The following is a 15795-nucleotide window of genomic DNA, read 5'->3' on the forward strand; positions in this document are numbered from 1 at the left end:
TTCCGTCATACATGATTTCTGTGTAGCTTTAACCATTAAGGCTGCACACGCGACGGAAGCTTAAAAAATGGAGTAACTTCTCCCGTTTTCCCAACATTTCCCTTCACTGCTCTGCTCCTATTAATTGTATCGTCATGAATAGTATACTATAACCAGCTCAGGAGTATGAAAAATAATTGTACCAAGTTTCGTTAAAATCCGTCGAGTAGTTTTTGTTTCTATAACGGTTATACAGATAGACAGACAGACAGACAGACAAAAATTTTACTAATTGCATTTTTGGCATCAGTATCGATCCCTAATCACCCCCTGATAGTTATTTTGGAAATATATTTCATGCACAGAATTGACCTCTCTACAGATTTATTATAAGTAAGTATAGAAGAAAATAAGGGCCCGTTTCAAAACTTCTCAGTAAATGCTACTCGTCACATAAATAATTAAGCCGAACAAATACACAAATCTCACTCTAATATATGCTCCCAAATAAATGGTAATAAACTGAATACTATCAACATTGGCTGGTTAATAATACGATAACTGTCAAAATTAATGTGAAACAGTCTCATTATAATTAGTGACATCTATTGTGGAATAGAAATAAGTATTTGACATTTGAGCTAAGTACGTTATGTTTCTTCTATTGGCCACTAGGAACGCTGTATGTTAGCGTCTCGCACCGCGTCATTTCTGTTTGAGGCGCTAGTGTCGAATTCATTTTAGTTGCTATTGTATGTAGTGTAGTGTAATCAATCAATGTAATGAAGAGGTTATAGTGAACAAAATATTTTAAACGTTATTGTGATTAATTTCTAGTGTATAAGTAAAACTATTTAAAATGGAGTCAAGAAAAGAATCTTTGAGTGGTTTAAAAATTTGTCGTTTTTGTTTAACTCACGACGATACGTTAGTAAGTTTGTACAAGAAGAGTCGGATACCAAAAAATGCTATTTCTCTCCCGCTAAAAATCTTGTCTTGTGTTTCAATCGAGGTATGTAAATGTAACTTCGTGTTATAACTTTAAATCAATATTAGCCATTAGATATTTTGGTAGACGCCATCTATAGCCAACTGCTTTTTGCCTACGTGAAACGCAAAGGCGTTAGACGCAACAATTATGATTCTGTAGACAAAAATTCTTTATTTTCTCAAGTATTCCTTGTAATGAACCTAAAATATTATATATATACTTTATGATAAACAAATATTTTTTTCGAATATATTTCAAATTGTACTCAAAAAACTAGTTTTGAGCTAAAACATCTTACGAGGCGCCATCTGCCGGATAAAGTATTAAAAAAACAATATGTTTAAAAAACATACAAATAATAAAAAAAAAATGTACTCACTGCTTAAATTAGGATACATTTACTAAAAATTATTGATTCAATACTTCTTTGACATCCTAATAGTGGCTATGAGTAATATGTGTTTATTATGATAAATTGACTAATAAGATGTTGACGCTATTATCCTAATATTTTAATACCTAATATATTATTGAGAAATAATATATAATTAAATTATGCAAAGTAAAGAATAGTCTTATTTGATCCAGGTGTACCCTTCAGATAAAATGCCCTCATTCATTTGTGGACGTTGCAAATTTTTCATGGACCTGAGCTATGAATTTAAGAGAATTTGTCGACAAGCTGATGAAAACATCTTACAGTATGTTCAGACTGGTACATCATTGGAGTCTGTGTCTTGGCCAAATGGTCTAAATAAGGTATAATATTACTAATTATATTATCAAATTACCAAAACATGTCATATAAAATTTTATACTTTACATATTTTTTAGAATCCATTGTAGTCAAAGATATAAAATGATTTGTTTAACCAATTATTATGGAATTTATTCTAGTTTATATTAAAATTTACTGAATTTCAAACGCATTAAGTCCCACACTACTGTTTAGAAGTTTTGACAATCTTTGATAGTCGAGCCCATGAAATCTGAAAAAGATGTATTTGGATGCTAATCTATAATTTAAAACCTTATATTTTCATTTTTTATGAATCTTAAAACTTTAATGAACAAGCAAATCTAATAATCAAGTGTGTCTTTCTTATGGGAAGAAAATTAACACTTATATTAAGAAATAAATGAAAATGTCTCATAAATAACAAAACCAAATAAATGCACAAAAATTAACTATGATTTCTATGTGTATGAAATTATGACATCAACTATATTCTTTATCTTTACTTTCTGAAATGTAATGTAATTCTTACAGATTTATCGAGAATTTAATGGGATTAAGCCATCTGAAGTGTCAGTTGTGAAAACTGTAATAGAGGGTGGTGCCACAGTTCAAGTCACAACGCATGATGAATCGGATACTGATGCAGAAGATGATGAAAATGTATATAACATAAAGGTATGCCTATTTATTTTCACTAGCCGTACTTATAGTAGAAAATAGTCAACATCAGGCAGGTGGTTACTGGTGAAATCATATTGCACCAAGCTAAATAAAAATATTATAATGAGGACAGGTAGATAATTTTCCAGGGAGCCATTCAGGGGTGCAGCATCAATAGAAGTTAGTTCTTTAGTAGTCTGACCTTACATGCATGGGGCCCATAAAGCTCAGTTCTACAGTAGAACCTCTTTGATACAGCTGATATCGGGTAACTAAGCACTTGATAGTCTACTGTAGTACATATAGTGGACTCTATTTAATATAACTCTGCATATTAACCATCCTTTTAATCCATTGAAATAACAGTGCATAAATTGATTTTATTAGAAAGGTCTTTCCAACATAGTTTGGATATAATTACTTCATCAAATATATATATAGATTGCCTTCAATGTCATTGTATGCATATTGTACTGTAGTTTTTTCCAGAAAATTTGTACACAACTAGTTATATAAAAAACGACTATCTGCTGCTGTTACTGAACACATATTTAACAAAGAAACAATGTCATAAAATTATGACTAAAAAAATACTTTTAGTCAAAAGTTACATTAAATAATAATTCTGGCTTTCTAGCATCCATTGGTAAATTGATACTACTTAATAGTTTTACTATATCTTATTGTCATTCATAAAATAATTGTCTCACACACATATTTAGTAGAATTAATTGCTAAATGTTAATGTGATGTATGATCTATACAGTATTTGTTACTTACTATGTGTTGTGTCCACTTTTTTTCAGTTTTATGAAATTTTAACTCATAGCTTTGTTAGTTACATATGTAATTTATAACAAAAATTCTGACTGCACATTTTGTATGTCTTAACTCTTCTACAAACCCCATATCTTAATTTTTTCGTAAATTGAAACTTGCTGTATATAATATGAGGGATCACACACTGTGGGGATGTAGGCAGAGCTTATTCACACAATTAATCATACCAAAATCTTACTACAATATGGTTAATGATGAATGAGTACTTCTTAAGTTTAACGGGTCTGTACTACTTAAGTTATATAATATGACATTTATAATACTGAAGTCAGATATACCTAAATGATAATTACAAATTGATTTTAAACTCCATACTCTACGCCACTATGGGGTTCGCAATAAATAAGTCATATTTTGTATACTGTCAAAAAGGCTATCATGCCGGCCTATTTAAAACTAGATATATACAAAAGTAACAAAAATATACCAATAATTAATATCTTTGCAGGTTGGCGATGGATCAGATGAAGGTTCAAAAAATACTTGCATCAAAGTGATAACTAGCTCTGATAAAGAAGAGACACCAAAGGCAAAGCCCAAAAGGACTCCAAAAGGTAATATATGGTATCATAGATGGTCTGAGGATGTGAACATATTCTAGAGAGCTACAAATTTATGTGACATAGGTTATGTAGATTCTAGAGCTTAAAGCTGGCTACAAATAGAATTTGATAAAATACAGTTTTTAATTGTTTCTTATTGGTGTACCTGTATACATATGCTCAAATTTTTAATTCAATGGAGTAATTTGACATTGACGAGACAAATTCTGATAACATTTACAAGTTTATTGTAAATTAATAAGTTTTCTATATTGATCTATTAATGTAACGCCCCAATTTTATTATTGGTCAATATTCTACAGAATGAAAAAATATTGTATGTTTGAAATTAATTATACATAGAGAATAATTAGAGTTTAGGAGGTATTAATGTTATCCTGACCTGTTTTCGTTTCAATAAGAAACCAAATAAATTATCGTAAATCTGACCCGTTTTATTAGTAGGATCTGTTTTGTTATCGATAGGATCAGCACAAAGGTTAACAGGCAACACTTGTACATTTACAATTGTGAAACTACTCTATCGAATTAAAAACTCTATAGATTTAAATAAGTTTTAAATGTCTTCAAATTAAATCTATGAACAGGTGTTAAGTGATATTAAATAACTGTATTGATTCTTGTCATGTTTATAGTATTATATATTTGTTCATATAATACTGTATACAAAGTATAATAGTATATACAAAGTATTAACAATCACTTTTATAAAAAAAAATTACACTAATATTAATAATAGTCATTTATCCTGTTCATAAATTTAATTGTGGACATAAATATTGTGAGTGATTATTTTTTATGATTTATTTGCGTATGTTCATAGCTATCGTTTTTTTGTGCAGCATGGTTTCGTTTTATTTTCATGCCAGTGCATTCCAATTAGATACTGTTTTACTTTTTTATAATGTATTGTTTAATCGTTAATGTGATGACCTGGATATTGTTATTACATTATAAAATTGGTAAGTTTAATTTTTTATTTGCTTAATATTGTGTTAAAATTCTCGCTGTTGAATTACGTATATTTTTTACCGTTGCCTTTTATACTTGCATATTCCTTATTTATGTAACAGTGTGAAATTAACCAAATCAAAGTCACATGTATGTAACATATTTTTCTCATGAGTTGTCTTATACAATAAAAATATTATTTGATTATAGCTTTCAAGTAAACGAATTTTTTGTTACCCTCAACTACATTTTATTTGTATGTCGATATTTATACTTTTTTTATTTCACACTTCTATGCTTTTTTATTGGGGCTATAGATCATTAACGAAATGAATTGGTTGTGTATGCTGTATTATATCGCTGAGAATTCAAATATTAAATACATCAGTTTACTAGACAGTTAGCATTAAGAACAACAAATCTACTTATTGCACTTTGAAGAAAATAAGATCAACGAAAATCGAAAAGTGTACCCGCACTACACAAGCAACTCATTTCTCTAATGGTGTCGCCACACATGACGTATTTAAGCAAATATTTCCTTTATCGGGTCAATTCAACATATTATTGTTTTTTACATAAAGAATACAAAGTCGATATTGCTTTGCGTAAAAGGCATAAATATTTAGACCAATAGGCCAAGTGTAGAGCCACCATAAAAGCCTGTAACGCATGTCTGAAAACGCCAAGTGATACGCAATTGTCAACCGTACGGAAAGGGTAGTGAAGTGTCAGTCTGGTGCAGTAGAGGAGGGGTGTTGGCCGTGCCCGGACTGCGACTGCACCTACCCGCTGCAACAATTGCTGGAGTTACACAAGACCAGGAAACACAGGGAGAGGACGGAGGAGTGCGACCAGTGTGGCGCGTGAGTCCATTCAAATAGTTTTCATATTTTTTACAAATGAATAACAAGTGCCAGTCGGCTGAGATAGGCTCCATAATCAACTAAACCATGGGAAACTTGAATTACTAAAGTAGTGTTTACCAGTGCTCTAGGCTCATCACTCTAAGATATAAGAAATGTAAGGCAGAACCTTGGAATAGTATGTGTTATGATATTTGTCTATAAATAACAAGTCGGTATGAATTAGAATTATTATCAAACGGATATTGACTACCGCCTAGTGAAGGTAACTAAATATTACGCGTGTCGTGAACGATCAATAATATTCATTGCGGTAGAAGTCAATGTAGGGCATCTATGTAAATGGATTATAATATTAATGCAGACAAATTATTTACTAATAAAATGTTTTTGCAGTAAGTTCTATAATAAATACGACATGAATGTCCATCAGTTGCGACACGCAAACGAATTGACGTTCATATGCACTGCGTGCGGCAAAAAATTCAAGCGACTCATACTCCTAAAGAGGCACGAAAAGGTATTAAATATTGTTACTTTAATAATAATGTTTTACTTGTTATGTCTAATTGCACTTACTGAATTTGAAAAGCAAATAAACTAGACATTAAAAAATAAATTAATACCGCTAGGCTTTGATGCACGTAATGATGACGATGTCTGGTGCAGCTTCTTCCCTTTGATAAAGTTAAATGCGTATTATGAAATTATGAACCTAGCCTTCTTGAACAAAAAAAAAACGAAATATATGAGTTTTAAACGGAAAAATAGCTCGAAAAACATTATTTTCAGTTGATGCATTCGGACATGCCACAACAAAGGTGCCCGCGCTGCCCGGCCTCGTTCTTATCGCTGAGTGATTTAGAAGCACACAAACGTAAACATATACGCGTCCACAGCAGGACTTACGAGTGTATCCTATGCGAAAGGAAGTAAGCGTCACCCACCCTTTTTTATAGTAGTACAAATTAGCTGTTCAATATAGAGATGACGGCACACGACATGACCGGCGACGTTGACTGCGTTGCAATTCACACTTTGACTGCAATACAATCGCTTGAGTATTTTAATGCGCGTAAGTCGAGTGCGGCGCCACGTTAGGTATGTTCAAATGAGCGCGATTAAACACGTAAGCTTCAACGCGAATCTTTTAAAACACACGTGGAGTATCGATTGTATTTCGTGACCCTCGTTTTACACGCCCAACGTGTGTCGCAGCACTGTCGTTCAGGGACGCTATGCGAATACAGGAGAACTTTGGACTTGAGGGGCAGCTTTGAAAATTCAATCGCAAATATTTTTATTAATACATTTTTTTTTCGTAAATCTATAATAAAATGTTTCGTGTTCCAGATTCCCAGGGAAGGCTAGTCTTCAACGACACAAGGAAATTATCCATGATCTCAAACCCGCACATCGTTGTGACTATTGCCCTCAGCGTAAGATAGAAACGAAGTATTATACGAAAACTATGGACATACGCATTTTAAAATGTACACCATGTATTACGCGATTTATGTTTTTGTGTTTAACAAAACATAATGTGTGTTTCAGGTTTTACGACGATTCCCAAACTGGCGCGGCACGTGCGCACGCACGCCGCCCCGCGCTCCTACCCGTGCAAATACTGCAACAAAACATTTGTCAAGTCGCACCATTATACCAGGTTACATTTTTATTAAGCATAATATTAGTCCGTTGAGAAACATGAAATCCTTAATTTTAGTAACTATGATATCTTTCATTTATTATGCCAATGTTTATGACATTATTAAAATTTTAGTATACATACATGTAGGTACGCACGTACGCATCACACAGGCACGTTTGTTCCAGACACTTGCGCATGAAGCACCGCGAGACGCTGCGCAGCCGCCGCGGGCCGTTCGGCGAGGTGGAGCAGTTCCGCTGCGACCAGTGCGACGACAGCTTCGGCACGCAGGACGAACTCATCTACCACTCCGCCATACACGCCACGCAGAACCTCATCTGCCCGCTCTGCCAGGAGAAGTTCGATGACGTGGAGGCTGTCACTATGCATATTAAATCGCATGCCAACGGTGAGGGTCTACATGGTCGGCGATATACACCTACGCTAACTTGGGTGCAAGACGTTTACCAATTATAATGGATTTTGCAATTTTGATTATTATTATTCAATCGAACTTAACCAAAATCGAGAATGTCATTACTGTCATGACTGTCATTAAAAATAAGACTCGAAGAATACGGGTGCAACATTAACGTCTAATGTCTTAATACTTATACAAACGAGTACAGTTACTGGATCATTATCCTTCGGATGATGTCAAGAGTTTGTAACAGCGCCTTTACGTTTTCACCTTAATTATATTACGCATTTAGCATTATATGATTAAGGTATATTTTGTAACATCATAAAAATATTATTCATACAGGATCGGAGTTTATGTGTGACTATTGCGAGCTGATATTCACAACTAAGGAGAAACTCGATAAACACATGGCCGTCGCACACGATGAAGAAGTACGCGAGGTAACTTATTTTGTTCAATATTATAACTTTTTTTTCAGTCTAGCATTGTCCTTAATCTGTACAATATGATACAAATTTGACAAAGCACCCATAGAGTATACGTTGACAGTTTTTTACTGCAATATGTAAATATGTTTGTCTTTTCGTAAATTTTAGGTTCTTTGCATAAATGTATAATTTCTATATAACAGGAAATAGGTCAAGACGAGTCCTCCATGGAAATGGAAGAAGAGGAAGACGACGACGACAACGCGATTAATGGTAAATGAACATTTTTTTTCTATAGTCATCATGGAGTATCCCGTTTAAAGATAGGAACAAACATACAGTTACTAATATTTTGTGTTGATGGCTTTGAAATATTTTTTTATGAATTTTATGTATGTGTTTGCAGTCAAAGAAGAAAATGGCGAGATGGTGGTAGAAATTAATAAAGCTGACGATTTTATGGTAACTTATAATATTTCCGTTCAATATTTTCAAAGTTAATTGAATGTGAATTATTGATTACTATATTTATTTATTTTTAGCTTCCAAATTACCAAGGAGAGTCAGAAGAAAAAATGGAGGACAACACCATGTCGGAAGGTAAGTTTAAAAATATTTATGACACAGTATAATCAAACCTTACCAAAACTATTCCTTGAGCTTGTCTGAATTAAAAATAATGCTCAGGTTGCAAATCGTTAAATAATGTCAAAGTTAACATTTTTTGTTCTAGATTATAAGTTTCAAGTAATGTCCTTATTATCTTAATTTTTAATTGAATCGTTTTTTTTTTCTACCGTTATTGGAGTCCCACCGTTTTGGTAATCCATTAATATAAAATTTTAAAAAAGCTACTAAATGTTTATTTCAGACAGTGAAGTGGAGACATCATATACGGAGCTTGCGACTGTTGATCCATTGGCGACGACTGCTAAAGAGCTCAAAGTGCAGGAGGAGAAGTCCGTCGCGAAAGCCGCCAACGAGCCGGCGGTCATCACCAAAACCGGTGACAAAACTGACAACCAGGCAATCAATGTTCCGACTCATTCCAGTACACTCTCCGAAAACACGTTCCATTGATATAAATTGTATCACGATTCTAATTGCCATTTTCCCAACTTATTATCCCGATATTAATCTTCGCGTCTATCTCGAGAATAAACTAATCAAAATAAGTGATTTCTAAGCATACCAAAAAATAGATGTATTCATATTGTTCCATTTTAGCAATAGATCTATAAATACTATCGGGATTGTTGATAGAAATCAGGAGTAATACAATTCTGCGCAGACATTTGAAATTTATTTGTATTTATGTGCCCATTCATCTTTATTACAGACTGCTAGTATACTGCGTAAGGTTGAAGAAATGAAACGTAAAGTAACACAGCAGAATCCATCAGAACCTGGTAATTATGTTACATGCAGTAAATGAATTTGCCTTTCACAATATAATTGTACATTTTTTTGTTTTTATTGTTTGTTTCCAGTTCCAGAAAGAAAGGAAAAAGTGAACAACAAAGCGGAAAATGCAAACTCCACGGGATCTAACGACAAATCGCTGCGTTTGTTAGAGAAGGAATTACAAGAACTCAAAAGAGTAAGTATTATTTTAATAATTTTATTATTATAAATAATTTGGTAAGTTAACCACCCCCCCCCCCCACCCCCACCCCCCTTCATTCCGTTCACTTGTGTTTGTCCTTATCCTAAATCATAATGTAGAGTCAGCGCCACACTTTATGGCACAATACATATTGCTTAAAGATTTGGGTCTTTCTAAACCCCGTTTATCATAGTATTTCTATTTCAAATGTCTTTCCAGACTAACACACGCCCTGAGACTGTGAAGGTTGTCACCGCTAAAAGTACAGAAACAGTCAGAAGCAGAAGGCCACAGATTCACACGTCAACACCTAAAGTGAGGTACAGCTCTCTAATATTTTAATACACTTTATTAAAAATGTTTGTAGCCCTATGCATGAGGAGACTAAATGAACAATAAAACTTTTAACAATAGGTTTTTCTATCACTGATAGAAATTGATGTTTGAAAAAAATTAAACCTTGTTCTTATTTTACAAAATAATCTTGTGAACAGAAATGCAGATGAGAAGAAATCTCAAACAATGATAAAGGCATCTACATTGGAAAAGAAGGTACCGGAACGACGGCTCATAACCAAAGAGAACAAAGAACCTAAAGAGGGGAAAGACAACAAGAATAGTAGCAGTAAAGATGATAAAGACAAGGAGGCTAAAGAAAAAGAAAGAGTGGTGAGTTGTTCATGATGTTATGTTGAATAAACATTTGGATGATAATATGAATTTCGAAACTATTTTTGCTTTATACGGGCATGACTAACTGACCAAACCCCCCATAATTGAAAAATCATGCCTGCTTCGAAATATAAGTATAAACTTATTTTATTATGTAACTAGCTCTTGCCCGCGGCTCCGCCCGCGTTATAAAGTTTTTCAGGCTAAAGTTTTCGGTTATAAAAGTAGTAGTTTCCCGGGAGCCTATGTTCTTCCCAGGGTCTCAAACTGTCTCCATACCAAATTTCATCTTAATACGTTGGGTAGTTTTTGAGTTTAACACGTTCAGGCAGACAGATGCAGTGGAGGACTTTGTTTTAAAATATATTTTTTAGAACTTTTTAAGAGGATCAATCTCGTCATACATCATTGTTGCATAACTCTAACCGTTTACGCAGCGCACGTAACGGAAGCTCTCAAAACTAATAAATTGTCCCCGTTTTTGCAACATGTTTCATTACTGCTCCGCTCCTATTGGTCATAGCGTGATGATATACAGCCTATAGTACTCCACAAATAAAGGGCTATCCAACACAAAACGAATTTTTCAGTTCAAACTGGTAGTTCCTGAGTTTAGCCATTACTGCTCCGCTCCTATTGGTCATAGCGTGATGATATATAACTTAGAGCACTCTACAAACATAGGGCTATTCAACACAAAAATAATTTTTCAGTTCGAATCGGTAGTTCCTGAGATTAGCTATTACTGCTCCGCTCCTATTAGGTATAGCGTGATGATATATAGCATATAGCACTCTACGAACAAAGGGCTATCTAACGCAAAAACAATTTTTCGGTTTGGACCGGTAGTTCCTGAGATTAGCCATTACTGCTCCGCTCCTATTGGGTATAGCGTGGTGATATATAGCCTATAGCACTCCACGAATAAAGGGCTATCCAACGCAAAAAGATTTTTTCAGTTTGGACCGGTAGTTCCTGAGATTAGCCATTACTGCTCCGCTCCTATTGGGTATAGCGTGATGATATATAGCCTATAGCACTCCACGAACAAAGGGCTATCCAACGCAAAAAGAATTTTTCAATTTGGACTGGTAGTTCCTGAGATTAGCGCGTTCAAACAAACAAACAAACTCTTCAGCTTTATATAATAGTATAGATAATTATTTCAGAGTATAGTAAAAAATGGCACCACCGACAAGGCGATCCCCGCTGAGGAAGGAGTGCGACGCTCGACGCGACCCTCCAAGATCAAAGATTACGCAAAAATGATACGGGAGAGGTGATCTATGTTATAAAAATATAAATCGTTGTTTATTATAGAAAGAGAAAATAAAATCCATCTTCAATCATCTTTCAAATTTCTGTATAGTATTTCCTATAATTAAATTAACTGAACAAAATACTTATTTGAAGACAAGATATTTGGTTACATTCTGTTTTTACCATCCATCGCCATGATATAGTAGAGTATTTAAAACATTATTTTAATAAAGGTAATGTTTTCCTAAGTTCGCAGGCTTCCGATGGCTCGGATGAGGATTCTGATGAAGTGGATGATGATGACGAGGAATTTAAAGAAACTGAGAGAGTCCCCGAGGTAAGCACATTTTAATTATGTTAGGTTAAAACGCAAAACCGTTTTGTTAGAATTGATCTTCGAGGTTGATTGTTGCCAATATCAATTGCTACATCGAATACTACTATGCGGTATGTCGGTGACAGAATAATTTTTATTTCTCTATTCAATTATAATTTATTTGGGGGTTTCATTCTCAATTTATTATCAATTTAACATCGATTGTTAGTTAGTGTCCATGTCAGACACGAACGGCAACCGTATGTTAAATAAAATAAGCAAATTGAATTACCGGTCTCAGGTGAGGCCGAAGCTGCGCAGGAGCAGTGCCAAGCAGAGCCCAGCAGCGAAGACTACCACCCCAGCCCCCACTAGCACTGCCGCCACCGCGCCGTCCCGCGAGTCGCCCGCTGCCGCCGCTACGCCCGCTCCCCGCAAACGCGGCCGCCCAAGGAAGTTCCCGCCCACAGTGTGAGCATTCAAAATGTCCTCGTACTTTCATTTTTATATTACACTAGCTTTTGCTGGCGGCTCCGCCTGCCTGATAATGGCTTTCCAAGATAAAAATCCCACTATATATGTTTCCAGGATAGAAAATAAACCTCTGTCCTTCCTAAGATCTGCAAATAAGCCATAATAAATTTAATCTAAATCGGTTTAGTATTATTATATTTAGAGGTACAATTCCGTCATACATAATTGTTGCCTAACTTAGCACAGCACACACAACGGAAAGTCTCAAAGGGAATAAATAATTACCCGTTTTTGCGACATTGATGCCCTGCTCCTATTGGTCATAGCGTGATGTTATATAGTCTGTAGCGTTCCTCGAAAAATAAGCTATTTAACACTAAAATAATTGTTATTTCGAACCAGTAGCCCCTGAGATTATCGCGTTTAAACTAACAAACCAATTCTTCAGCTTTATATAATAGTATAGATAGATGATAATTAATTTCAGAATTATGACCAACCAGTAATTAATTTCGATGTAGATACCAACAAGTTTATAAACATGGGAATACTTTGTTATTACAGTCCTACTAAAGTTAAAAAAGAAGACACCGAAGGAAATGAACAATCCATACAAGAAAAACCTGAAGAGGAAAGTGTTAACGAAAGTAAGGAAACAACACCCACTCCAGAAAAAGTTAACCAAGTAAAGAAAACATCGCCAGAACGACCAGTTGTAAGTTAATCATTTATACTTTCTTTTCAAGATATAACGTACATGGTACATTTCAATAATATTTGAAATATCACAGTTGATCTTAAATATTACCTACACAATATAATATTCTACTATACACTTAATAAGCTTAAAAACCCAATCAGCCGTGCTATTTACATCTATTTCATACTAAAATATTATACAAACTCTATTTATACTACATTGTAGATCACGTAAATAAACAAAATAATAGTATAGTATTTTGTGTAGTACTAATCAATACTTTGTTTTTCAGGAAATTAAAACATCGCCCACGCCAAACATTTTAGTATCGCCGACAGGACAAACATTGAAAAAGGTACCTTATCCATAATATTATTACAATTTATTTTAGATTAGCTTTTGGTCACGGCTTTGCGCGCGTTGTCGATTCCTGGTATAAAAGGAGTCTACATGCAGTTAGGAATAATATCGCTTATCATTAATGAAAGAATTTGCAGAATTGGAACAGTAGTTTTAGAGATTGTCCTCATAAACAAGCTTACAAATTTTATCACTTTAAATTAGTGTAAACTTAAAGTACATAATAAAATGTATAAAATGTTTTCAGGTGCCGGTGAAGTTTCTCCCGCCAGGTGTGAAGCCACTACCGCTACCCGTGAACGCAAGACGTATGTGAATTACTTACGAACTGCACGTAGTTACGTAAATCACATTTTATCAGCAATATTTTTATTGATCCAAATATTTTTACCTCATTAACAATCTTCGAAACCTAAGTTATTTAGTAGATAGTAGTAATACAGTATCTGACCTTCCTATTTTAAGTGATACTTAAAATTAAGAAGGATATAAGGACAACCAATATAAGGTCTTTAAATCCAGTAGCATCAACATTTTATCTGCGTAAGCAATATAATTCTGACCTATGTAACTATGTGCAATATAATACATGTGTTGCTTAACTATCCAAAATACATTACTGGTATGCGTAACTACATGCAATATTAATAAAACAAATTATTGTATAAAGTTAACTTATAACTGAATATATTCAGCAGTCGGAAGTGCAGAAGTATGCGAGATGCAAATCGGAAAGAAGATGGTCAAAGTACAGAAGATTGTCATGACAAAGGCGGAAGTAGAGGCTATGGCCAAAAAAGGTCTTGTTGAAATGAAGGTACTTAAACATTTATTAATCTATGAACTTAGTTTTATAAATCATATATGCGTTATGCGCTTGTAAAATCACTTTTTTGATTGAATAGCAATCATATTATATAATGGCAGTTTGCATAAGTTTTTTGAACATTATGCGTCTTCTACAACATATCAATTTTGTCTTGCATAGTGTTGTATTTACCAAAAAGACGAAATAATAGTTCACTGGTATTTCTATGCGAATAATGTTTATTATATTATTAAGGATGTAAAGTAATTTTTTTTTTTTCCTGGCCAGGATGGCACCATGGTACTGAAACAAGGCATTAAACTACCACAACAAGACCCGCTGGCATTGAAATCTACATTCGTGGAAGGAGGTTAGTAACACATAACTATAGTACTATAATTTGGCAATGAGAGGCCTACAAACATATCACATAATCATGTTTGATTAATTATGTCATAAGAGGCTAACCCTTATTCATAGACGATATTTATCTAAGAACGGAGTATTGCTGTGATAACAAGTCTGTTTCTCAGCTTCGTTTATCTGACAGCTGCTGTATGTTCAGCTTTGTTTATCCGACAGCCAACCAGATTAAAGTAGTATCTCAATATCAGCCAATCACAACGGCCCTATGGCTGCGCACTGCGAAGGCTGCTATGCCGTTTGCACTGACTAACAGATAAATAACGTCTATAATTAAGGGGGTTAGTTTTTATAATCGTAATTTCATCTTGAATTGTAGTATCTTAAAGTAGACATTGATTGAAACTTTGTCTCATAATGTCAATTTACTTATTTCTAAATCGAGTACTTATTACTTTAAATTTTAATAAGGCTCCTAATTATAAAAGGCTTGCTGTGTGTCGAGAGTACGATAAAACTCATGTTGAATTATTATTTTTCACAGAACCAAGTAAAGAATCTCCCAGCAAGAAAGACAAAGCAACTCCAACACGTTGCGACTTTGGCGACGATATATAACGTTATACTATTATAGGTCTGCAAGATTCCGCTATTGTTTTTTTTATTATTTTAATGACATGTTAGTCTCACATACATAAATGATAAACTTAGTGTTATTAGCAATTTATTTTGTTACAATTCGTAACTAGATGTTTTGGCAATGAAGTATCATTGATATGATATTGTGGTGTAAAAACTCATACTTGTTCATATATTATTTTCCCTATTATGTAAATTGTCATATTCTCATATACCTGCACGTTTACCTTTTGGATATGTATTAGAAAAACTTTTATTATTCTATAAGAAACTCTTTTAAGTAATAGAATATAAGAAATAATGTTTTAAATTAGCCTTTAATAAATATAGGTAATTATTAAAGAGACTTCGTTTTTATTACTTTATTTTATTCGGAAGATGGGTTGGGACGGGTTTCACTGTTTTTGGTTTTAGGATAGACACCTACGTCGTGGTACCACTAAAAAAATTGCTACCGTATGTTTCAATGAACCCCTTTTTTTTTAATCTTAGTTAAGGAGCTTGG

The 15795-nt window shown here is 33.9% G+C and overlaps 1 protein-coding gene across 3 annotated transcripts; it reads left to right on the forward strand.

The window, feature by feature from the left end:
• The first annotated feature begins 689 nt into the window (after positions 1-689).
• Positions 690-15647, forward strand: LOC115448994 (RE1-silencing transcription factor). 3 transcript variants are annotated; one of them, XM_037444611.1, is made up of 28 exons: positions 690-991; positions 1559-1729; positions 2241-2384; positions 3658-3763; positions 5472-5589; positions 5986-6109; positions 6382-6521; positions 6943-7028; positions 7144-7255; positions 7426-7649; positions 8007-8104; positions 8296-8365; positions 8499-8554; positions 8635-8692; positions 8964-9118; positions 9432-9501; positions 9583-9692; positions 9918-10018; positions 10193-10367; positions 11540-11649; positions 11880-11967; positions 12248-12417; positions 12985-13135; positions 13413-13475; positions 13728-13788; positions 14176-14297; positions 14577-14658; positions 15196-15647. In XM_037444611.1, exons 1-28 carry the CDS (start codon positions 839-841, stop codon positions 15267-15269), a joined length of 3192 nt encoding a protein of 1063 aa, XP_037300508.1. In that variant the 5' UTR covers positions 690-838; the 3' UTR covers positions 15270-15647. The 3 variants fall into 3 exon arrangements, with proteins under 3 accessions (XP_037300508.1, XP_030032501.1, XP_030032502.1); XM_030176641.2 differs by lacking the exons at positions 5472-5589; positions 5986-6109; positions 6382-6521; positions 6943-7028 and having other exon boundaries at positions 692-991; XM_030176642.2 differs by lacking the exons at positions 5472-5589; positions 5986-6109; positions 6382-6521; positions 6943-7028 and having other exon boundaries at positions 692-991; positions 14179-14297.
• The last annotated feature ends 148 nt before the right edge of the window (positions 15648-15795 follow it).

This window comes from Manduca sexta, chromosome 28, assembly GCF_014839805.1.
Source record: "Manduca sexta isolate Smith_Timp_Sample1 chromosome 28, JHU_Msex_v1.0, whole genome shotgun sequence".
In the NCBI taxonomy this organism is placed as follows: Eukaryota; Metazoa; Arthropoda; class Insecta; order Lepidoptera; family Sphingidae; genus Manduca; species Manduca sexta.